General features: G+C 40.8%; 1 protein-coding gene across 2 annotated transcripts in view; it reads right to left on the reverse strand.

Moving 5' to 3' along the window:
• Window positions 1-586: 586 nt before the first annotated feature.
• Window positions 587-23586, reverse strand: part of ASXL2 (ASXL transcriptional regulator 2) — a 141526-nt gene continuing 118526 nt past the window's right edge. For both annotated transcript variants that reach the window (XM_078056071.1, XM_036075518.2), the window contains 4 exons: window positions 21510-21606; window positions 18727-18832; window positions 16050-16767; window positions 587-12187 (listed from right to left, as the gene is read on the reverse strand). In XM_078056071.1, the coding sequence (XP_077912197.1) occupies window positions 9704-12187; window positions 16050-16767; window positions 18727-18832; window positions 21510-21606 (3405 nt within the window). In that variant the 3' untranslated portion in view covers window positions 587-9703. The remainder of the gene's footprint in view (window positions 12188-16049; window positions 16768-18726; window positions 18833-21509; window positions 21607-23586) is intronic.

The raw sequence follows: 23586 nt of genomic DNA on the forward strand, positions 1-23586 counted from the left end.
TGGCAAATCCCAGAAATCACTGTCAAATCAAATTATGAAGCTTTCCTAATTTTCTTCTAAGAAGGGTTTTATATTTTTAGCTTTCAATGTTTAGGTCTTAGATCAATTTTGAGTTAATTTTTGTGTATGGTGTAGGGTAAGGGTCCAATTTCATTCTCTTGCATGTGGATATCAAGTTTTGCCGACAACATTTATTGAAGACTGCCCTTTTTTCATTGACTAGTCTTGGAACCCTTGTCAAGAATCATTTGATCATATATGTGAAGGTTTATTTCTGGGCTCTCTGTTCTACTTTCTTGGTCTGTAGGTCTGTCCTCATGCCATTACCACGCTGCTTTGATTACTGCGGCTTTGTAGTATAGGTTTCCTTGTTATTCTTGAAATGCACAACACATGCTTTTTGGCTCTTGTTCGATTCTTTAAGCCCCTTCGAGTGTTGCTTAGAGACTGGCACTTTCTGTAGTGCCCAAATTTAGCCAGGACCCAGGGATAATTGTGTAATCAGGTGCAAGAAAAGGAGCAACAAACAGGTAAGTCATTCAACATGGTATCTGGTTTCTTTGGAAAAGAGAAGGCACAGTCGCTAGAGTAAAACTGTATGCCTTTATTCAACTTAAATGAGTCATTAAAATACAATTTGCCCATGTGCAGAAACATTATACATTCAATTCTGAGGAAGGTAGTTTTATACAAGCAGTACAAGGAACAGTCTAAAAGTGAGAGGAATAAAGACGATAGTGAGAGGAGCTAAAAGGCAGAGTTTCATCTGTCAAAGTGCTAAGGCCTATGTGCACAAGGATTTTAGAGTGAACAAGACCAGCACAAGGTCATTTCTTCCATTCTGATTTCTCCTGGTGCTGGTGCAAGTTTTAAGGTGTGATGCAATGAGTCACAGGATTAAGATGGGCTTTAAAAAAACAGGTCATAGCACTTACGGCTAAGAGAAAGGTTTTTAATTTCTAGAGTTTCACTAGTCATGTACTTGAGATCTTTCATGGATTCTATGAATTTTATGAATTTAATAAGAACTTGTCCTTCAACCAGTAGTTTATTATCAAAGAACAAATTTTCAGGTCCTTCCCAGCCCAGATCTCTCTCCTTATGCAACAAAGGGGAAACCAAATATGAGACTCTGCAAGAGTTTCATTAATTTAAAGTTTGTGTTAATTGATTACATATAAGTTCAGTTGGGGTCACTACCCATGTCTTCAAGTTGCTATTGCCTGAAAACCTAAAATGAGGAATTGCTGACTTAGGGCCAAAGTCCAACTCTATCATTTCTAAGCTCTAGGTATCTGAAAACATCAGACATGGGCTTTTGGAAAGAAAGTAAAAAAGTAAAACTTTTTTGTACCACACTTTCCATAGAAAGGAAATAGGCTGTGTGTAAAATAATAGTTCTAAAATATCTTCAAATATTTTGATAACATTTAATGCATTGCTTTCTTATTGGGTTAATCTAAATTTTAAGTATTTAAGAAGAGGATCCATGATTAAAGTTAATAAAATTAAGTGTTGACTCAAGTTGGCCTAATAGTGTTTATGAGCAACACTGACATTATTTAACAGACACAGGCGCACAACCCTAAATTCTGATCAGCAGCAAAAGCTGCCACTAGATAATTCAATAGAAAACCATCACTTAGCCCATAAAATATCTCAAATCAAATTCCATGTTCTAATCATGGCAATTTAACATTATATGAACCCAAAACCTTAAAAAATTTTTCGTAAAAGAGTAAGTTAAGAATAACTGAAAGTTTACTTAAACCTATTTTTAAATCCAATCTTGGGTTTACCTTTCTTCTCCCCTAGGCATTCTCTGGGTTTTGCAGTCAAGATGGAAATCAGTGTTTTTTATTTCCCTTTAGCCTCTTTTGAGTTTGAAGAACCAGGAACATTGAGTTGGAAGTTATTCTTCAGGAGAACCGACCATCTGGCCATAGCCCATCTCCACAGCCTGATCATCCCTGGCTCTCCCTTCCAGGCCCAGTCCCTCCTTCCTGTTATAAGGAAGTCTTTCTAGGGATGACCTTTATCGGTTAAGACTGAGAGCTCCATGGAGGTATAGAGATTCCTTGGTTCATACAGTCTCGATAAAAGAAACCCAATAATCTGTTTAAGGCCACCAAGTATTAGGAAAATATAGGATACCCACCCTCCTACTTCCTGGACAAAGTTGAGACACTTCACGGTGGAATATACCAAATACCTCTTGGACTGAAAGGTGAATATGGATATTTTGGCATGCAGAATTTGAGTTGCAAATCCAACAATCCAAGTTAATGATAAATGGTAAGGAAAATTCAAGAATAAGCACTAACAAAATACAACGATTTATCCTTTAAAAACTTTTTTTTTTTTTTTTTTTACCAGAAATTCTCAAAGAATTGGGAATTTAGGCCACTAAAAAAGGCTAGGATCCTGCTGAAGTTTCTTGTAATTCAAGTTCTGTGACTTAGAGATGGGGTGGGGGAGCCAATTCTACAGTATTAGAATAAAAACTTTAGAACACTAATTTTATCCATTATGGAGAAAAAACAGGGATACAACATCTCTTTAACAATATAAAATAAAGGGATACACTTCATTCTCACCAGACTACAAGATAAAAATCAAGGTTTAGTTTCAATTCCCTTAAGCTTCCTGTGGGTTTAAACATCAGTGACAAGTAGGCTGCATTATCTACCTAACAGTTATTAGAAAAGGTTAGTTAAGATTATAGCATCTTTCCAGATGCACTCACCAGAATTAATTGAAAGGGATTCTTTCTTCAACTGAGACGTTACCAAGAAATTTCTTTAAGTTTGGGGCGCCTGGGTGGCTCAGTCGTTGAGCGTCTGCCTTCGGCTCAGGTCATGATCCCAGGATCCTGGGATCAAGTCCCACATCGGGCTCCTGGCTCAGCCGGAAGCCTGCTTCTCCCTCTCCCACTCCCCCTGCTTGTGTTCCCTCTCTCGCTGTGTCTCTCTGTCAAATAAATAAATAAATCTTAAAAAAAAAAAAAAAAAAGAAATTTCCTGAAGTTTCTATTAAGAATTCTACATCTTCTGGGGGCCCCTGGGTGGCTCAGTCAGTTAAGCAGCTGCCTTCGGCTCAGGTCATGATTCCAAGGTCCTGGGATTGAGCCCCACATCGGGCTCCTTACTCAGCAGGGAGCCTGCTTCTCCCCTGCCTGCCACACCCGCTGCTTGTGCTAGCTCTCTCCTTCTTTCTGTGTGTCAAATAAATAAAATCTTAAAAAAAAAAAAAGAATTCTACATCTTCCAATGATTGTTTTCAGAAAAGGTAAATTTTACTAACATGACTTTTCATTTCCACATTGTTATTTCACCTAGGGGCAATGCCTTTCCGTTCTTGCTTCATGTTTTGCCACTGGGTTTCACCCAGTGCCTCAAATGGTTCCCTTCCGTAACTCATTTACACTTAAATTTCCATCATGTCTTGGGAAATATGTAGCATACAATACTCCTTGAGCCCTGAACTAGACACATGCTGCATGGCTACTACGTTAGGAAGACCTTTTACAATTTACGTGGCTGCTTTTGTTTACCCTTGCAGAACCTGAACCTTAGTACAGTGCTTAGCACATAGTAGGTGCTCCGAGAAAGAGATGAATTAGTGAACAACAGGATTTGTACACAAAACCAGCTAGAAACGTTATGCAAAATCTTATTTCTTAAGACCACTTGTGGTCAGTGGCGTCAAAAGCATCGAACACAGGTTTCTGGACTGTGATGTAAATAAAGGACAGCTGGGGATTCAAGTTGAAGTTGTGTTCTAGTATACTGCTCTTTCTCATTCAACTGCCTATCAACTATACGTTTAGGCCCCTATGTCATTAACCTGAATATGAATTTCACTTCCAGAGAGGTAGGAGGCCCATTTAAATAATTACAAATATGTACTATGAACGGCGGACGGGGGGTGGTTTCTGGAAATTGCCACAATGGGCTGGTTCACACACATTGAAATATTTCACTTTCACTCCTATTATATATGGGAATTGTAAGGATGCAGATGTTCCCTGAGACATAAGAAATTTCCTTTAGTAAAGCATATTTTCAGCAAAGATTTAGAATGCTGTTCTCTTGGACTGGTAAACGATCTTCAACGTCTTTGGGCAACCCCGATGTTTGAAATTTCAATTTTTGAAAAATAACAAAGCGATCTTTTAAAAGGCATTCTATGTATCCTTATTAATTTCCAAAATATGCTATTTTTATCAGTGAAAATAATCATGGCTGAGTAATTATGGGGAGAACTAGGGAACTAGAATAAAAAGTGAGTTTCATGGGTCACTAAGATACATTCGTGAAGTTCTGACCTTATTTTTTATTTCATCAATAAATCTGTATTTAAAGAATGGGCCAGATACCTTTACTTCCAAAGATTATCTAGGTAGTGTTTGGCTCCTTCAATCAGATCCTAAAACCAAGTATTTGCAACCACAAAATCTCTTGAACAGCAGGATTCCAGGCTATCGTAGGTTGGGACCATGGACAGTTAAGCTCTCCTAGTAACTGGCTCAGTCCTCATTTGCATAAATGCCCTTCCTGACACTTCGGAGATCAAAATCAAAGTTCTCCTAGCTCTTCTAGCTCTCCGGATCAATCAAGAAGGACCTAAAACTGGTTAGGAAACTCCCTCTCAGACTCATCAGGAAGGATACAGAACTGGTTAGGAAACTCACTTCTCAGAGAAGAACTGGGAAACAGAAAACAAGTTTTCGATTATCTTCATGAAATTATTTCTTCACATACTCCTACTGCCTGCAAGGTGGTGGCAGTGAATGTTTGCTAATGAATTATTAACCACTGTTGGTATAGAAAAACCTATTTTCACCCCTGAGATATTTTCTTACCATTCTTTGTTTTAGAAGCAAACAGTGGGCACATTAAAAAAAAAAAAAAGAGGGGGGCACCTGGGTGGCTCAGTCGTTAAGCGTCTGCCTTTGGCTCGGGTCATGATCCCGGGGTCCTGGGATCGAGCCCCACATCGGGATCCCTGCTCCGCGGGAAGCCTGCTTCTCCCTCACCCACTCCCCCTGCTTGTGTTCCCTCTCTCGCTGTGTCTCTCTCTGTCAAATAAATAAATAAAATCTTAAAAAAAAAAAAAAGAATGCACCATGTTTTTGTGTTTGTCTGTTTTTAACATTCCCAGTAACATCCCATGGTTAAGAGAGAGAACAGTTCAAGGGTGAAAACAGAGACAGATGGATTAGGCATATTTAATATTTTTACTAGAGTTCTGAAAGAAATACGCTACCCTGATTTGTTTATCACCAAATTCCTCATTTTGACTCTTCTACACAATCTGTGGTAACCTTGCAATGGTGATATAAGGGAACAGCTGAGGGCCCTTAACCCGCACCGCTCTCAGACGATGTCAGACCTCAAGAGTCACCAAAAACTCCAAGGTTTTTATTTTCACTTTAATTATCTTTTACTTAATAATAAAATGAAAAATAAGAATATATGAATACATACAATCTATATACATATATTTATTGCAAATACTTAAAATTCTTATGTAAAATGATTTTTCTATATTTGTGAAAAAATATGACTTTTTAAATGGTGTTGACACCAACTTCTCTGTACATACCCTCAATTCCAATGTTAACAATTCCTTTAAAAAGGCAAAAGACACAAAAGTTTAGCATTTACCAAACCAGTCTGTACAAACCTTATAAGCCAGAAGAAAAAAAATAGCTCGTGGTAAATAAGTCGATTTTCTTTTAAAATAAAAAATAAACTCCAAAACTATTCCCCTTATTGCATTTTTCGGAAATAATCTGAGTGTCTTTAGAGTAACTTCCTTTGTAATAATTTGTGCCTTAACAGTGAGGTCCTACATAAACATACCATATATGAGAAATTCAAAGTCTTCCACTGTCACTTTTTACATAGATATTAAAATATATATTACTTAAAATATATTACTGGAAAGCTATTTTTTTAAAATTGATCTTTAATAGTTGTATCAAATGTAAAGCATTAAAAAAAATAAAGTAACCAAGAATCTATGAAGCTCTTACTTCAACTTTAGGAAATGTTTTACCTATTGTTCCCTTTCAATAGGTACGTAGGTATTGAAACATGGTAGGAAAAGATCCCTGCCTATCATCATGTTTCTCAGTCTCTTTGGACTATTCTATAAATTGAGCTGAAAACTACCGTTGGCCAAGTTTTTTACTTAGCACATTGTTGTAATGCAACGGGGACTCTTCCCTCTTTGCTGTGAAGTGAAACCTCCAGGTCACAGAGAAAACCCTGGCACTGTTCACTGACAGTGAGTTCTAGAAATAAATAGTGGTGTAATGACCAGAGAAGAACCCCTCATTATAACAAATAATTTTACCCAAGAGTTCTTTAAGGGCTCTAAGGTGGAGAAAGGCAATAATAAGCAATTAGGATGGTTAACTGTCAAGTCATCAATATGTATGAATTTACACCTTCACCGGGAAGGCAAGGAGGTCCTCCTTTGGCTATTTAAATCTGAGATAATTCCTAACACCTACATCTGGGTGCCTTCCCAGCCCACGCAAGTATGCTTCCCCTTCTTCAAGAAAAATGTCCCATTTGCCAGATCTTATTCTTAGAAATGTTCCATGGGATACCACAGATAGTTTCAGAATCTTGAGCATAGGGGTTAAGGAATAGTAGGGTGAACAACCCCAGGTTGTTTAATAGGATGGAGAATTTTTATCGAATTTCTTAAGATTCAGGGAGCCTTCTCTACTAGACAACTCAGAACAGTCATTAAGACTGAGATGACATATTTATTGTTAATGCTATCTCCCCAATGTGACCTACAATGGAAGGTATCTGAAGGCTCGAGAAGCATACCCTGGAGGCATAAGCATCAGGCATAATGCCTGACTAGTCACTGGAAATAGTGCAACTAAATACCATTAAAAAAAAAAAAAAAAAAGGTTAGCATTGATTAGCAACCTTTCAGATTGAACTGAAAGGTAAAGCAACTCCGAAAACCTAAAATAAAAACTGCTTTAAAGGTATTGGAGTACCATGCTCTCAATAATATAAAGATTTTTCTTGTTCCTACTGCTTCATTTTCAAAAGGGCCAAATTGTATTGTTAATGTGTTTGGATTGTTGCTGTTGTTTTTCTGTTCAGCTCTTAAAATGAATGACTTTCTACCTGAAACCACTGTGTTGAAACAAACTGACGAACAGACTGTATTCAATTTACTACCAAGCCGAGAGAACCTATCCTCTCATTTTGTCAAGACTGAAGCAGTGTACCTAGTTGACATATCCTGTCTCAGGGACATTCATAAATGCAAATATTTTTTTAGCTGAGTATCATTTGTTAAGAGAATCTGGGGAATAATAATGCTTAGGACCTATCTGCAAGAGCCTTGGTCAAGAAGAAGAGGCACGATACGGTTTGCTCTCCAAATGGACTTGAAAATCCCTGATCCCTTTCCTCCTCTCCTGGTTAGTCTGTCCAAACTCAGATTACGGGAACCGTGGAGGAGAGACTTCCTACGACAGGAAAGGTGCAAAGAAGAAAGTTCACTTTGATCAATCCAAATTGGTAATTCATGTTTAGCATGGGGTTAGTTCTGAAATACTCAGGCACTTCCAGCACACAGACCAGCCCTCAGTCCTGGCACTGAACATGGGGAGTGAGGAAACTGAGCACAGAGTTTTAACCAGCAATAGGTCCTTTTAGCCCCTGCCCTTGGATTACACAGAGTACTGAAAGTTTGGGGAACTGAACCATTTTTGTTTCTTCCTGGATCTTGGCTAGAGAACTTACTCCTTATCCCTGGATCCTTGTGTGTGTGCCGGAAGAAAAGGGGAAATTAGGCGGACATCCTATTGTCTCGGCTGAAACTAGAACAGAGATATTAATCCTGTATTCGCCTTGAGCCACAAGAAGTAACAGAAGCAAAAACTGAAAAACAGTGAAGTATTAAGTTTCTTATGGGGTTCAAAAGTATTAAAAGCATGTATAATGCGGGGTGAAGAATGGGTAACAGAATGGGGAAGAGCAAAGAGTATTACTGTCTACTTTCTCCTAATCTGGAATGTGACTTAACAAGTTACCCTGTTCTGCATATGGTCAATATCACATCCTGAATACTAAGTGTACTAGGGTGCAGTAGTATTTTTACTTTACACACTTGAAATTAGGAAAACTTAAAATCAATATGCATGATGCATATTGACAATACCCGGTTCCTTAATACCAAATTCTGATAAATTGTAGATTTATTTTAATGTTCTTTAACCATGACCTAAATATATGTACTCAAAAACTCTTCAGTCACTAGTGACAAGATTTAAAAAACAACAACAAAGGAAACAAAAAAGAATCAACAAAACAAGCAACAAAACTTTGGAGCTAACTTCTCTTCCTTTCTAGATGTTCCCTTAGCCATTTACTGAAGCCCCTTTACATTAGAAATTTCTAGTGCATAGAAAGCAGTAATCCAAAACAGAGGACGTATCTTCCAGAACAGGAGAAGTGTCTAACTTTTACTGTGTATGTCTGTGTGCACACGTTGTGTTCAAAGTAGTATCTAGTAAGATTATTCCACACTCCTCAGATGCCTGGGAGGTCAAAACAGGCTAAACAGAACGGGCAAATGTGGCAACGAGCTTTCCCTCCTGCACAACAGCGGACTACAGAACATTAGGGAACAGGGTTGGGCAAGAAGAGGAAAAGAGAGGCTACCTTGTTTCTAGGGTTAAAAATCGTTTTCCAAAGTCCGTTATGTTCAGTTTAATAGTTTCTGCACTTTTTTTTACTCCCTTGCCCAACAAAACACAGAGTTCAAATCACCCCATCGCTAACATTTTTTGTTACTGCTCTACTAGCATCTCACACCTGTTTGTAAGCTCCCATGACTGACCAGGTACCCGGATGTTACTGCTGGAACTGCTGCCCGGCACAGGCTCAGCTAACAGCAGGGGCCTGGGGTGGCACACCCTTCGTGGGCCACGTTCACGGTCTCAGGGCAGGGCAGGGGGCCTTGAGGGCAGGGGGCCACAAAGCGCAAGCAGAGAGCTTGGCAACAGTACTGGTTTGTGGAAGCCAAGAACCAGGTCAAGAGCTTTCAGAGTCTGAATTACTACCTATGAAATTAATACAGTATCAAAAATTTGAACTTAAGAAGGTTCTGTCTAAGGTAAAGGGACTGAGTAAACCCTGAAGCCAAATCCCACCAAGGCTGAATAATCTAAGTAAAGCCTGCAGTCAGACCATCATGACATAATCAGCTTGAATGGTCATTTCTCCAGACCATTCCTTCATTCCTTCCTTTTCCTGGCCTCTTAGGAAAGGAGAGAAGAAAGACAGCTTCCTTTAACCATGCATGGCATTAAACTTTTCTCAGAGTCACGTGAAGTGGAACATAAATCTGAATTCAAATACATCATTACCTAAACACTTGGGAAAACAATGTTAAAACAAAATGTGACATATTTACATGATTTTTAAGTGCAAACTTGTCACAAATTCACAAAGTCTTGCTTGACCTAGACTTACTATACAAGGTGCTCTTCCTCTAAAATATAAGATCTGTACTCTGTATTCCTGATTAAGTAACGTCTGTCTCTTAAGACAATTGAAACCTATTTATTTCTGTGATTCCGAAAGGACGCAAAAAACACATCTCATCAACCCTTCCCTCCCTGCCTCCTTTACAGCGTGTTCTCTTTCTAGTCTCGTTACCGAACGACAAGGCAGGAGACACACAGTTTCGAGGGGCCAATGCAATCATCGTGGCAGAATGCTCCACACCCCTTGCACATGATCATGGCTTTCAATCGGCAGTAACATTTCGAAGGTGTGTCCTCTATGCTGTTCTCTTCAGGAAAGGCCTGAACAGGAATGGTCTGGCCATGGCTGCTGGGATTCATCGCTTGGCTAGCAGGGATGGTAGTGACAGTCACCGAAAAGGACATGACATCACCTACATTGCTAGCCACCTGGCTACAGTCAGGCATCCCCGGGACAGCAGAGTTATGGTCCATGTCGGACGAGGTGGAGACATTGATCATGCCTCTATAGCTTGGCCCGATCTGCGTGGGGCTTCCATACAGCTTCGGGGTCTGCAGTGGTGGGAGGAGGAGAGGCTGATGGGTGGGACTGTCTGCGGTCAGAGGAAGAGCAGTAGAATTGAAAAGCTCAGGGCTGCTACGCATCGTCTTGCCTCTCACTGCATGAGCCATTTGTTTCTGTGCTGCCTGAATAAAATCTCTGGCTAGGGTCTTTTCATCAAATGTTTGGCCTCTCGCGAACAGGTAATTCTCCTTGCTTAAAGTGGTTTGCTCATGCACTGGTGTCTCCGCCTTCACATTCTTCTTTGCTAAACAATCGTTGGTGGATAGGGCTTCTCTACTGTGGGGCCCCGAACCTGCTTCAAACCTGCCAGGACCCTGGGCAGCCTGGGGCTCCTCCTTCACCACGATGGGTTCTTGCTCATCACTGGTACTTTCCTCATCCGTATCTTCTTCTTTGCCACTGCTACTATCTCCTGTTGCATTTTTACAGTCTGTGTACCCCATTTTCAAGGCCTCCGTGGGGCTACTTAGACACGAACGGTCTTCAGGGTTTATAGAATGGGTCCTCCTAAAGCTCTCTGAACCCCGGCCATAGGTGGAAATGTTAAGTAAGTAGTGACCTGCCATGGCAGGCTTCGATGTCCTTCTGCCAGCAAAACCCAGCATGAACCTCTGGCTTGTGGAGATGTCTTCCAACTGGAAACCTGAGTGAGCGAAGTTGAACTGGGAGGGCTGCACAAATGGGAGAACGTTCTGCCTCCGAACCCTTTGGATGAGAGTCTGAAGGATCTGCTCTTGGGTGGCTTTGCTTAGTCCTTCCTGGTACTGGTGGGTGTCAATGCTAGAGTCCCTCAGTTCCTTACCTGAAAAGAGCTGAAGGGGTCTTGGAACCTGGGGGAGCTGCTTACTCTGCAAGGCCTTCCCCAGCTGCTGCAGAGCCGGGTGGGACTGCCTCTCACCCCCTTCCTCTCTGACGCTGTCTTCTGTGGCGCCGGCGCCGGTGAGCGCTCCCGTCCCCAGCTCCTCTTTCGTGGGCAGTGGAACAGTTTTCATTTCAACTTTGGTGAGAGGTTTAGGCAGAATTTGCTCCATGGGAACATCTTTGCCCTGAAGCAGCTGAGTGACCAAAGGGTTATTCGCAGGGATACTAGAGCTCGGCCTTGGCATGGGTCCATTCAAATTTGAAGAAGTTCCTGGAGTTTTAAGGCTAGAAGCTACTGGCAAAGTGCTCGAGGACGGAGCTGATCCCGGAGGCGCTACAGTCACACCGACCTGGGGTACAGGAAGCTTTTCTAAAGCGGCTGCGGTCAACAACGATGTTAAAGGAGAGGGAGTCCCAGCCGCTGAAGTACTAGCGGTTGTCTCTGCTGAGGCCGAAGGGTCTGGCATATTCCTACCAGAACCTGCTCTGGGCTCGACTGTGCCATCGGCTGCGAAACGAACAGGTGGGGAGGCACCTGAGATGAGAGCGGAAGCCGCCGGAGCAGAAGGCGCCTTCTCCTGTCTGCAGGTCCCGGGGCCTTGCGGGTGGGGGAGAGAGGCCACTGCGGCTGCTGCCCTGGGGGGGTGCGGGGGTTCGTTAGCCGGCTTCCCTACGGCTGGTGGGGGCGCGTTAGTGCGGGCTGGGGAGGGGGCCCTTGCGCCGGCTCCACCGCTGGCAGAGGTTGGAGGCACCGAGGGGGTTTGCTGTAGTTGTGCTCCAGAGACACCAGGAGGCCGTGCCTGCTCGGGGCCCTTGGTCTCAGACTGGGGCTGAGTCTCTGGCCCACAGGGTAAAAGCTCTCTCGGACCTCCCCCGCTTCTAGTTCCTGCCAACTCCAGGGTGGGGCCCTCTCCAGGTTCGCGGCCTCGGTCTGAGTCTGGCCTCCCTCCTCCAGCGGTTTGGCTGTCACCGCCCTCTCCGGGGCCTTGTCCGCCCCCGGGGCCAGGTCCTGGAACGGTCCCTCCAACTGACGCCGCGGCGGCGGCAGCAGCGGCCGCTGCGGCGGCGGCCGCCCTCTGTGCTTTGACCAGCTGGGCTTTTGCTTTGATGTCTGCAAGAGTTCTGGCTCCTGTTCTGTTAGGACTAGTGATGGAGACTGGAAAACGAGCCCTGGGAGAGACCTGCGATGTAGGAAAAGGCATGGGGGAGATTCTGGAGACCGGGATCTGAAAGAAGGAGGGAGGAAAAAAACCCAGAGCTTAGTTTTCATTGACAAGAAAAACAGAACTTCCCGAACACTTGAACTGTTGCAGTAACCGCTGCACCCCAGTCACAGAGATGGGGGGTCACGGCCGAGAGACCAAAGTGTGGAGAAGACAGCAACGCGACTGTGTCTCTAGGGTCCTTCCAGCTCCGCTACTGGTGCCAAAGCCCCTCCTCCCCCAACATCCTCTCTGCCCCAAATCCCCAAGCCTCTCTTAAAGCGACTCCCTCCTAATGGCATTACTACTCACGACTGCTTATTACTTAAGATACAGACCTTGCGGGGTGTTTGCACTTTCGAATGTGCGTGTGAGAGAAGAGGCATACCACTGTCTTTTTCTTCTTAGCTCTCCTTCCAAGCTCTGAGGAGAATTCTTGCTCTCTTCTGCTCTACGCACACACGCACACGTAAGCACTCAGGCTGAATTATCTCAATGACAGAGGCGTCTAGATAGCACTAGAAGGTAGACAGTGTGTGATCCACAGATGCACCCCACTCCGTCCATCCACACGAGGGAGTATGTACATAATGTATACGGTGTTCACCACACTCGTTTTCATCCCTGGCTGGCTTTATCCTTACTTGGGGAGCTGGTTAAAAATATATGTGCTCTGGGGGCGCCTGGGTGGCTCAGCTGGTTAAGCGACTGCCTTAAGCTCAGGTCATGTCCTGGAGTCCTGGGATCGAGTCCCGCATTGGGCTCCTGGCTCGGCGGGGAGCCTGCTTCTCCCTCTGACCCTCTCCCCTCTCACGCTGTTTCTCTCTCTCTCAAATAAATAAAATCTTTAAAAAAAAAAATTAAAAAAAATATATGTGCTCCGGGTCCTATCCCAAAATTGACAAATTAAAACTCTAGAGAAAATATGCTTTTCTGAAACACTTCCTGGGAAACTCTGATACATCACCAAGTTTGAAACCACTGATTTTCATAGCATAAAATACTGTATCTGAAAGGAATCAGGCTCCTATTTGAAACAATACTTTGGAAGCTATCAGAGTTCAATTAGAATGCATCAAAGTCTGGACCCTTCTAGTAGTGGCCAGAACTTAAAGGAGCAAATAACTGTTACAGATTTTCTAGGGCATTTAATTAAAAAAAAAGAAAAATTAAGCCACAGGGCTCTAAGGAAATGCATGTTATCTTTCCGGAACTCCTTAAAATTAAGAATAGTAAAGTCACTAAAAATTTTTCATTATTTGCAATATCCATTTCTCAAAAGGTCAGTAGTCCTGAGAAACAGATTCTCCGTCATTGAGAAGTCAGAGCAGTGGGATCGTCACAGGCGTCACAGTCCACACGTCTCACGTCAGGAGATGTACCTAATCTCTCTCTTAAACACTGAGTCTCTTTTACATCTAACTGCACAGTATTTTAGAAGCTACCAATAGAGGGAAAGAAGCAATTGTTGCCCCTTGGTAATATCACCTAGAAGAGACCACTAGGACGGGTAGAAAGTAGGTAAAACCAGAAAATTAAATCCAAGAAAGTAAAAGCACAATTGTTTAGGGGAATTGTATATAGGGACAAACAACCTTACATCAGAATAATCTTGAGAATAATAACATACCTAGCAGAATAAATAATATCTATTGTAATGACTGAAAATCATTACTAACATGTTGATAAATTCATTAAAAGTGGCTCTAATAGAAAGTCTTAATACGTAAAAATAATAAGTTTCAGTTATTTATGTAAATAGCTCTATTACCTGTTTATGTGGAATAAATGAGATGTTACACTCTGTAAGCACTAAGGGCTCAATGTCGTCTGGGCACTGGTAACAATTTAACACCAAGAAGCGCTATCCTGGTAGAGCAAGGTAAATTCTTTTCATGTATACTGAATAGATGGGGCGCCTGGGTGGCTCAGTCAGTTAAGCATCTGCCTTCGGCTCGGGTCGTGATCTCAAGGTCCTGGGATGAAGCCCCACATCGGGCTCCCTGCTGAGTAGGGAGTCTGCTTCTCCCTCTCCCTCTCCCCCACCACCATCCCCAGCCCCGCTCCTGTTCCCACTTGTGCTCTCTCTCACTCTCAAATAATAAAATCTTTAAAAAATAAATAAATGTATACCAAATAGGAAACACAGTTTTCCGTCTCCCCCCATACATATTATGTTACAGATATCCATGTTGTAACGTGTGCACACATATGCACGTATATAACTTACATATATACACTTGTATAACATTTGTAATAAAATTAAAATTTTATTTTTCTACTTAAGTTTTAGTTAAAAGATTTTGCTGTTATAAATTACATTAAGTTTTGTCTAAGAAAGTGGGATTTGAGATACGGCCTAAGGTAAGAGTTATTAAAGCAACTTCTGGTAGAAAATATTCTGTGGGGGGGTAGAGGGGGATGAGGAAGGAGAAGAGAGCAAAAGGGAAAAAATTAAATAACAATAATACGGTCATGGTAGACTTAAGTTTTCAGTGTGGAGCCTCTCTGGATTAGAGAAAGCAGACCAAGTAGCATGTAATTCCGCCTCTATACAGATGAGGAAACAGAAATGATGAATCTTACCCAGTATCATTTATATAAAGTAAAACCTAAAATGTAACTCGGCTCTCGGGTCTGCATAGAAGTTCTGACTGACATTCATTACAGAAAGGTTTCTAATATTTTTATAACAGTAAAAGTGGGGAAAAAAAGAATGGTAAAGTGATTTTCATAAAAAAATCACAATCTCTGGCAAAGCATGCAAGGTATGTTAATGGTAGAAAAGTGGCAAACATTTTTTAAAAAGGGAGATTCCTAGGTGCACAAATCTTAAAATTAAAAAGTAATGAGAATGTCATACAATTAGTAGTAAGACGCAAAATGAGAGAGAAATACATAGCAAATGAAATGGGTCAAGTACTAGCAACTGAATGTTTCTAAGGGATATGTCCTGATGGAACTAACTTTGGTTCATCTAAGTTAAATAAAAAAGGGGGAAAAAGTATTTCTATGTGCCTTCTTTTTCTATTTATATCCTAACGTGAATGAGTAATACCCAGTGCCTGGGCGCACAGTAGACACAATAGTATTAATGAATACCATTAGTAAAAATTTATTAACATATACTATTTATTAAGTGAATAAATGAACTGCAAACTGATATAAAGCACAAGCCCAAGTATTAGTAAACCTTTAGATCAAGAGTAAAAATGTGTTTGGGTTTTAAAGGGCTCACTACTGGTTAGATGCAGTCTTTATATACTAAGATAAGGATACTGCTTTATGAATGTGAAAGATTTGATAAGCAGCAATAGAATGCTAACATGGAAGTCAGTAACACAGCCTGAGCAAGAGAGCTTAACAAGGCTATCCCACCTTACTCATGTCCCTCAAGTAACCAGCAGTGACCCATGGCAACCATAGAGGTTTCCTTTAAAAAGATGGAACTAAAGGTAGTTCTAGAGCCACAGAACATCAAATCAGTTATGGCAGTAAGAAAAGGGCCAGGGTACACTTAAATATCATGGCTCTTGCCACAAAAAAGCCAATGGCTTCCTTCTGTTTATATTTCTTATGTTGTCACATGAGACAGAATAATTTCCACAACTATCTTAAGATGTAAGAGTAGCCAGCAGGGAGGGTGGGTGGAGGTGGTCTCATTAATTAGATATCCATTACTTACTCAACCACTAATAAAGATCTGTAGGAATGCAGTTCTAAATGCCCGTTTATTAATAATTTTGTTCATGTTAGAACACAGTTAACAGGCTTATCACATATATACAACTGCGTTACGAAATACCACAAATGACTTGAAATTTAATAAGACCAGAAACTTACTGTTCATACATTCTCTCTTTTTCAATTCTTCCCACTCTCTTACCTTGAGAGGTGGTACTTTTCGCACCTGGATCCTGTCCGCTCTACTGAGAAAGGGCTGTGGCGAGACTTGAAATGGCTGCTGGTACTGGCGATTCTCCGTGACACGTGGCCTTTTCTCCCAGCTCACGGGGGCCTCTTCTTGGATGAGACAAGATTTCCTCTTGAGGCTTTCTGGGCTGTGATCAACCAGAGCTGATGGAGGTTCTTTCGCAGTGATATCCTGTGGACCTGCTTCTGCTATGGGCTTCATTACTGGTTTTTCCACCCCAGGACTCTTGGGTTTGTTTGGGGATGTAACTAAAGCTTCTTGGCTTTCATCTTTGTTATAATTAGAAACTGTAGTGAGATGATTCTCCTTCTCAGACTCCTGTTCAGCAGAGGCAACTGGCTTCTGCTCCAAGAGATCATCATCCTTTGGGCACTTGATGGGAAGAATGCTGCTAAGCTCTTGTGTATTGCTTGCTGAGGGAAGTAGGGGCTCTGTGGATTTGGGGTTTGGCTGCACCATATCTTGGCTTTCATGCTCTTCTTTTCTTACTGGGGATGGCATTTGCACCACTTCTTCTTTAGACCCTAACTGGGAAATTACTGGGACTATACTGACAGGTGAGGCCTCTGAAGGGAGCATGGATTTTGGTTGCTCAGCTGGGGTTTTCTTTACTTTGAGATCGCTGGGCGAGGCTGTCAATTTCTTTGAATCCTCAAGGCTCAGACCAGAACTAAAAGTGGAAGGAAAAAATATTCTAGTTGAAAAATGGCCTATGTTATTGAAAGTGTTAGGAGATAATAGTATATGGCAATGCCTAGAAGAAACCCTGACATATAGTAGGTATTCCTCATATATCATCACTATTATTATTACTATTATTATTATTATTATTATTATTATTATTAGTGAAGTTCTGGAGCTCGAGTGCCTGGATGCAAATCCTGGCTCTGATACATCCATGTGACGTTAAGTAAGTTACTAGTCTTTTGTATCTCAGTTTCTTCATTATATACTGAGGTTCATCACTTTATACTGTTGTGTGATTAAATTATGCATATAAAGTACTTAGAACAGTACTTAGCACATATTAAAGCTCAATAATGTTAATTATCATTATTACTTATGTTTATAAGAGGGGCTACCTTGTCTAGAGGCAAACATCACAGACTACCCACAAGGGAAGTGAAAGAAGGCCAAGACCCACGTACCCTGATCAACTCTGCTCTGTAGCACCCGCAGAAAGGGGGGCCCAAGAAATCTACGGGCCCCGGAGGAGACAGTAGGAGGTGGCTGTCAACGTTCTTCAGACAATTAGAACTCTGGAGTTTCTGGAAAGCCCATTTACACTTCACTTACTATAGCTCTTTAATTCTGAGATCAATGCCTCTGAGCTATCCTGGGAGTGAAGGTCAACTGGGACTTCCACAGAGTGGCCTCGCTAGGACTAGGCTACTCAGCGGGGTCACTAGAGACTCTTCATAATGTTTTAGAACATTGTTTAACCAGGCAAAAGCAAAGGACTCTTTGGTGACTTCAAATGATCAGTACTGCACCTCTGAAATGGAGTGGCTAACAACAAAACTAGACAATAATAAAAAACAGTCCTCCTGTAAAAACTGGCAAAAAAAAGTTAACAGCTGAAAACAGAAAGACCCAAAAATTCCTACAATGCCTACGGAGGAAATTAACAATATTTACAGAGTGACAGCTACCTGCGATAACAGTCTAAATGGATACACCATCATTTATGGAGAAGGGCTCAAAGCTCATACCAAGAGTGTAGATCAATATGTGAGACTTTTTTTTTTAAGACCGACATGGCTCAAACACACAATCCCAAGATCAAGAGTTACACACTCTACTGATTGAGCCGGCCAGGCGTACCCATACGTGAGACTCTTAATCACAATAGGAATCACTTCCTACGTGACCATAAAGGGGATCAATGAACTACTGGGAAATAAGAAAAAGAGCCATTAGTTGTCAAACTGTGGTTACGGAGTGTCCTTAAGGATTGCCATTAGGTATGCAGAAGGCAAGAAGGGAGACAAACCAATAAATCTCTGGATGTTCAATTCTACTTCAAACAATATAGCTCCACTGTCATCTATTTAAATGTCCCCATTAACTTCTTTTCGGATACTTTATTAAAAAAAAAAAAAATTTAACGTACATCCCCTTGAGAACAGAGTTTGTATCTTCATTCAGCTATGAAGACCCGCCAGAGTGCCTTCTAGAGAGAAGAGGCTGTTTAATGATGCCCTGGGTGTAATGGTCCATATTATGGGATTCCTAGGATTCCTTGGAGATTCTGGATAAATTACCATCTTGTGGGATAATTAACTACTAGAAAAAATGTACTGAACTTCAGTATTCTTATAACTTATAAAATTATTGATAAGAACTATTCAGTCTATTCAAAGAAAGGGATTCCAATTCAAGATAATACATTTTTTTTTTTTTTAATGAAACCATCCCACCCACAATGGTAATGTGTCAAGAGTCAAGGAACCCAATTCTGTGCACGCATGATTCACAAAAAGAAAAAAAATTCTTAGTTAAAAAGAACTGGTGAAATAATAGAAGGAAATTAAGGACTAGAATTTCTGGAAAGGTAGTTAAGATGAAACACGGTGTGAGATATATGTAGGAATTCACATTTGGTTTACAGAACCTGTGTTGGTATTACCTCTGACCATAGTAGCTTTCAAAGAATTGTTCTTTCCATGGCTCTACTTTTTTCTCCTTCTCAATCTCTTGTCGAATTCTCACTTGCATCTCAGGTGTAAACTCACCTGTAATGTACAAAAAAAAAAAAAAGATATTCAATAGAAATATGCTGTTTGTAACTTTTAACTATTTGTGAATCATGAAAGTCTCATGCAGGAGTCAGAATACTATCATGTGAAAGTAAGAGAAATTTCCCACAATTCCTCACTGGAAAGGAGCCCCTGGAAGCCACTGGGGGACATACAAGCTTGCACACCACTGCATGCAGTCTCCAGGACTCAGCGGAGGCCACCTGTGCCTTTTCTCTGGGCCCTCCTGTGGCACCTCCCTCCTGCTCCAAACATCATATGCCCCACAGATTTCTTTTATCACTAACCTTGAATTTGTCATTTCTTTCCCACTGCAAGAAGAGTCACGTGTTTTCAGTAAATAATGCCACTGGGCATTTGGTTATTTTAAAGTTCTGTTTCTCTCAGGCAACTTGTTATTTTGTGCCTTTTATCTCTAACTGCATAATGAACAGCTGTGACCTGTGATCCTGCTTATAGGCAGTTGAGGTTCCAGTAAAACCATAGGGAGTTATTTGGGAGTCATCAGTTTTCTAATTGCTCCAGAAATTGTACCATTCTAGTGCCTTGGCATTAAAGTGCTCAACATGCCAATGACCGCACTGCTCTGGAAATGACATTTATTTGCATATATCACCAAGCACTTCAATCCCTCCCACTCCAACAGCAGAGGACAGCTGAATGTGCTGGGTAGGCCATCTTCAAACTGCGGCTCAGAAAGGTTGCTCTCTTTTATACTCTAATACCCAGGACATCAAGGAAAAAGAGGTAGAAATGGTAGACTTCAAGTTTAGGTCTCTTTGGGATAAGAGGATAGAAAGGAAAAGTGTTCCAGGACACAGTCCTGGGCATAAGAGTAGGAAAAGAGGACTCTGGGGGTGCCTGGGTGGCTCAGTCGTTAAGCATCTGCCTTCGGCTCAGCTCATGATCCCAGGGTCCTGGGATGGAGCCCCGCATCCGGCTCCCTGCTGGGCGGGAAGCCTGCTTCTCCCTCTCCCTCTCCCCCTGCTTGTGTTCTCTCTCTCTCGCTGTCTCTCTCTGTCAAATAAATAAATAAAATCTTTAAAAAAAAAAAAAAAAAAAAGGAAAAGAGGACTCTGCCTGTCAGAGTCCAACCCATAACTACTTTTTCATTGAGTCTACTGTGCACGAGAGAATGAGGAATAAAAAGTATTGAATTCTGTTCACATGTGTACAGTGTTCAAAGTTTTTGCTGCTCATAAAATAAATGACTAGGTATAGCAGTGACTGCTTATATGCAAAAAAAAAAAAAGAAAAGAAAAGAAAAAGAAAGAAAAGTAACACTGATAACGACCAAGGTATCACTGATGATAATACCTATTTTAAAAAACTGGGTGGTGCGGGAACCAGGGGGGCGAGCGCCTGGGTGGCTCAGTCGTAACAGTCCCAATTTCGGCTCAGGGTATGATCTCAGCGTCCAGGGATCAGGCCCTGCTTCCAGCTCTGCACTGGGCATGAGCCTGCTTAAGATTCTCTCTCTCCCTCTGCCCCCCACCCCCTTGCCACAGTTTGCTCTCTCTTTCTCTCAAAAACAAAAAAATGGGGAGTTGGGTGGGGCATAAATCCTTTATCAAATTACTTTTTTTTTTTTAAAGATTTTATTTATTTATTTGAGACAGAGAGAGAGCTAGAGAGCGCAAGCAGGGGGAGTGGCAGGCAGACAGAGGGAGAGGGAGAAGCAGGCTCTCCGCTGAGCAAAGAGCCTGATGCAGGGCTCGATCTCAGGACCCTGGGATCATGACCTGAGCCGAGGCAGCTGCTTAACCGACTGAGCCACCCAGGCACCCCTTATCAAATTATTCTTAAAGAAAGGTAATAGTAATGCATATGTCTTAAAGTGCTTGTGTGATTGCAACTCTTTCAGAAAAAAAAAAAAGTGGTCTCTGCTCAAGGAAATCTTTGATAGTACCAGAGTAATCAGTGAGAGAGCCTTTCTATACAGAATTTGTCCCCCCAAAACAATAAAAAAAAAAAAAACTCAAAACAATAGGAAGGCAAATGTCAACAACTGCAGTGAACAATATAGATATTAATTAGCTGGTCAATTAACTCTAAATGCTAGTGATCTGACAAAATGTCAGCAATGAATAGCATTCCTAATTGCTCTCCTTACAAATGTATTCATTAAAAAAAAAAAAAACAAATGTATTCATTTTAAAGCTTTTCACAGTTGTTTTAAGCTATGCCTTGGTATAACTTCATATGACCTTTCAAGTGTTAGTTTGTATTCCATGTGTACTGAAAAACAAACATAAGCGAACACTGTAACCCTAATTCTATACTCTGCTTATTAAAATTTCAATTCCTAGGCATTAACCCAGAATCCCTGAATCAAAATCTTGATCAGAATCTGATCACTGATAAAAATATTGAGGAAGGGGTCTAAAATCTGTATTTGTTTAGTTTCCCTAAATTGAAAGGTGACTTTGACTTCTTAAAGGAACATTGCTAGACTCCATCTGGAGCCAGACCTGGTTACATAGGCTCCAGAAAAAAGTCAGTATAGTGTTTCACACAGGATAGCTAGTTCTACCCTATGGAAACATCTCGTCCTTAGCTCAAAAACTCATTGAGGCATAGAGGTGCCAATCTGCCCTCATAGTAGCTCCAAGTACATATACAATCTAGGAGGCACGTAAGGTTGAACACTTACCTTCTGAGAGTCTTTCCTTCCAGCCTTGGGCTGCTGAAGTGAAGAACTCATTGTTAAGGGCTGAGCCATTTAACTTCATCAGACCATCTGGACCAACCTGGGTCAAAGAATAAGCCAAGAGAAGCTTACAAAGAAAGCCAAATGTGGAATTGAACTTTCTTTCGTTTTAGAGAAGAATGTATATACATTTACTTTTATAGAAACATGACTATATCATACCATGCTGCTTATTATGGATACTACTATTTTATAATATATCATTTTTTCTAAATTTATTTCCTGTTTACCTTTCCTCCTTCTTCTACTTTCAATTCCATTCCCCATTAATTATACTCAAAGAATCATCCGCAAACAAATAAATCTACATGTAAGAAGTTTTTTCCTGAGAGGTTTATTATTTGTTTTATAAAACTGTGACCAAGCTCCAGACCAAGCTCTGAATCTTATTTTTCTCACATAATACATTGTGCACGTCTCTCCAAGTCAACTGGCATAGTGTTAGCTCCTTTATAATAGCTGCATATTATTTCACTGGATGCATGCACCTTAATTCATTTACCAGTTTCTTAATCATAAACATGAACCTTGTTTCCAATGTTTTCCCACAATCAACCACGCTGCAATATTAGCATTCTGGCAAAGATGAATATACTAGGGCTTTTACTTCTGTGGAATAAGTTCTAAAAGCAAAGAAATATCTGTGTCTGTAACAAGGTATTGTTAGATTATTTTCCAAAAAGACTACAACAATTCATATTTCTACCCGAAATGTATGAGTGTACTCTTTATCCTGTGAACAATATTTGTTAACTAAATTATTTAATTTTTGCCAGTCTAAAGGGTTTGAAATGTAAGAATTTCCTTTATCTTGACTATTGGAGTTTTGTTCAACTTTTTGCATGTTTATTAAATATTCAGATTTATCACCTTGTGAAATTCTTATCATTTTGCATATTTTTCTATAAGGCTGCTTATTTTTATTATCAATTTGTGAGAATCCTTTACATATTATTCATAGTAAAACTGTCACATACACTAAAAAATTTCCCCTAATTTATCTGCCCACTGACTTGATTTGTGATGTCTTGCCAAAAGGTTTTAAGATTCTATTAGAGATTCTGATTTCCTATCTTGGTTTAGAACCATAAATCTTATATAAGGACATAAAACACAAGATCTGAAAAAAATTTAGACAGAAAAGCTTAATAAAATTGACTTTCTCCCCATAGTTAATATCTACATTCCAACCAGAACCCCATGCAGATTTTTCATTAACAAAACGATTTTATATTTTTTTAACAAAATGATTTTAAAGTTCATAAGGAAAAAATAAGAAAAATCGCCTTTCCAATTATTAAACATACCACATACAAAGCCACTGCACTCAAAACAATTATTACTAACATTAGAAGGAATGAAGAAATGAGTGGAAAAGTGGAGTGTACGTATAAACACATACTGCATGTAAGTGCATAGAATATATAACGAAGATGGTATTTCAAATTGTGAGAAAAAGATGGTTATATTAAATATGTAGTGGTGAGGGCGCCTGGGTGGCTCAGTTGTTAAGCGTCTGCCTTCAGCTCAGGTCATGATCCCAGAGTCCTGGGATCGAGCCCCGCGTCGGGCTCTCTGCTCGGCGGAAAGCCTGCTTCTCCCTCTCCCACTCCCCCTGCTTGTGTTCCCTCTCTCGCTGTGTCTCTCCCTGTCAAATAAATAAATAAATTCTTTAAAAAAAAATAAATAAATAAAAAATAAATAAATAAATAAATATGTAGTGGTGAAACAACTGGCTATCTATTATTAAGTTGAAGCCCAATTTCAGAGCAATACAAAAAAAAATTCTAGGTGTATTAAAAACTTAAATGTAACCTTTAAGTCAAAAACAATTTTCTGAAGAAAATTTAAGTAACTATTGGGACATCCTAGGGATTGAGGAACGATTCTCAACCAACTTCACTTTCTACATCTATCTGGGCCCACGTTATCTGCCCCCCCAGCTCTAGGGCAGAAATTGGTGAACTATTTCTGCCAAAGGAGAGATTGCAATTATTTTAGGCTTTGAAGGCCACAGGGA

Source organism: Halichoerus grypus, chromosome 10 (assembly GCF_964656455.1).
Source record: "Halichoerus grypus chromosome 10, mHalGry1.hap1.1, whole genome shotgun sequence".
NCBI lineage: Eukaryota > Metazoa > Chordata > Mammalia > Carnivora > Phocidae > Halichoerus > Halichoerus grypus.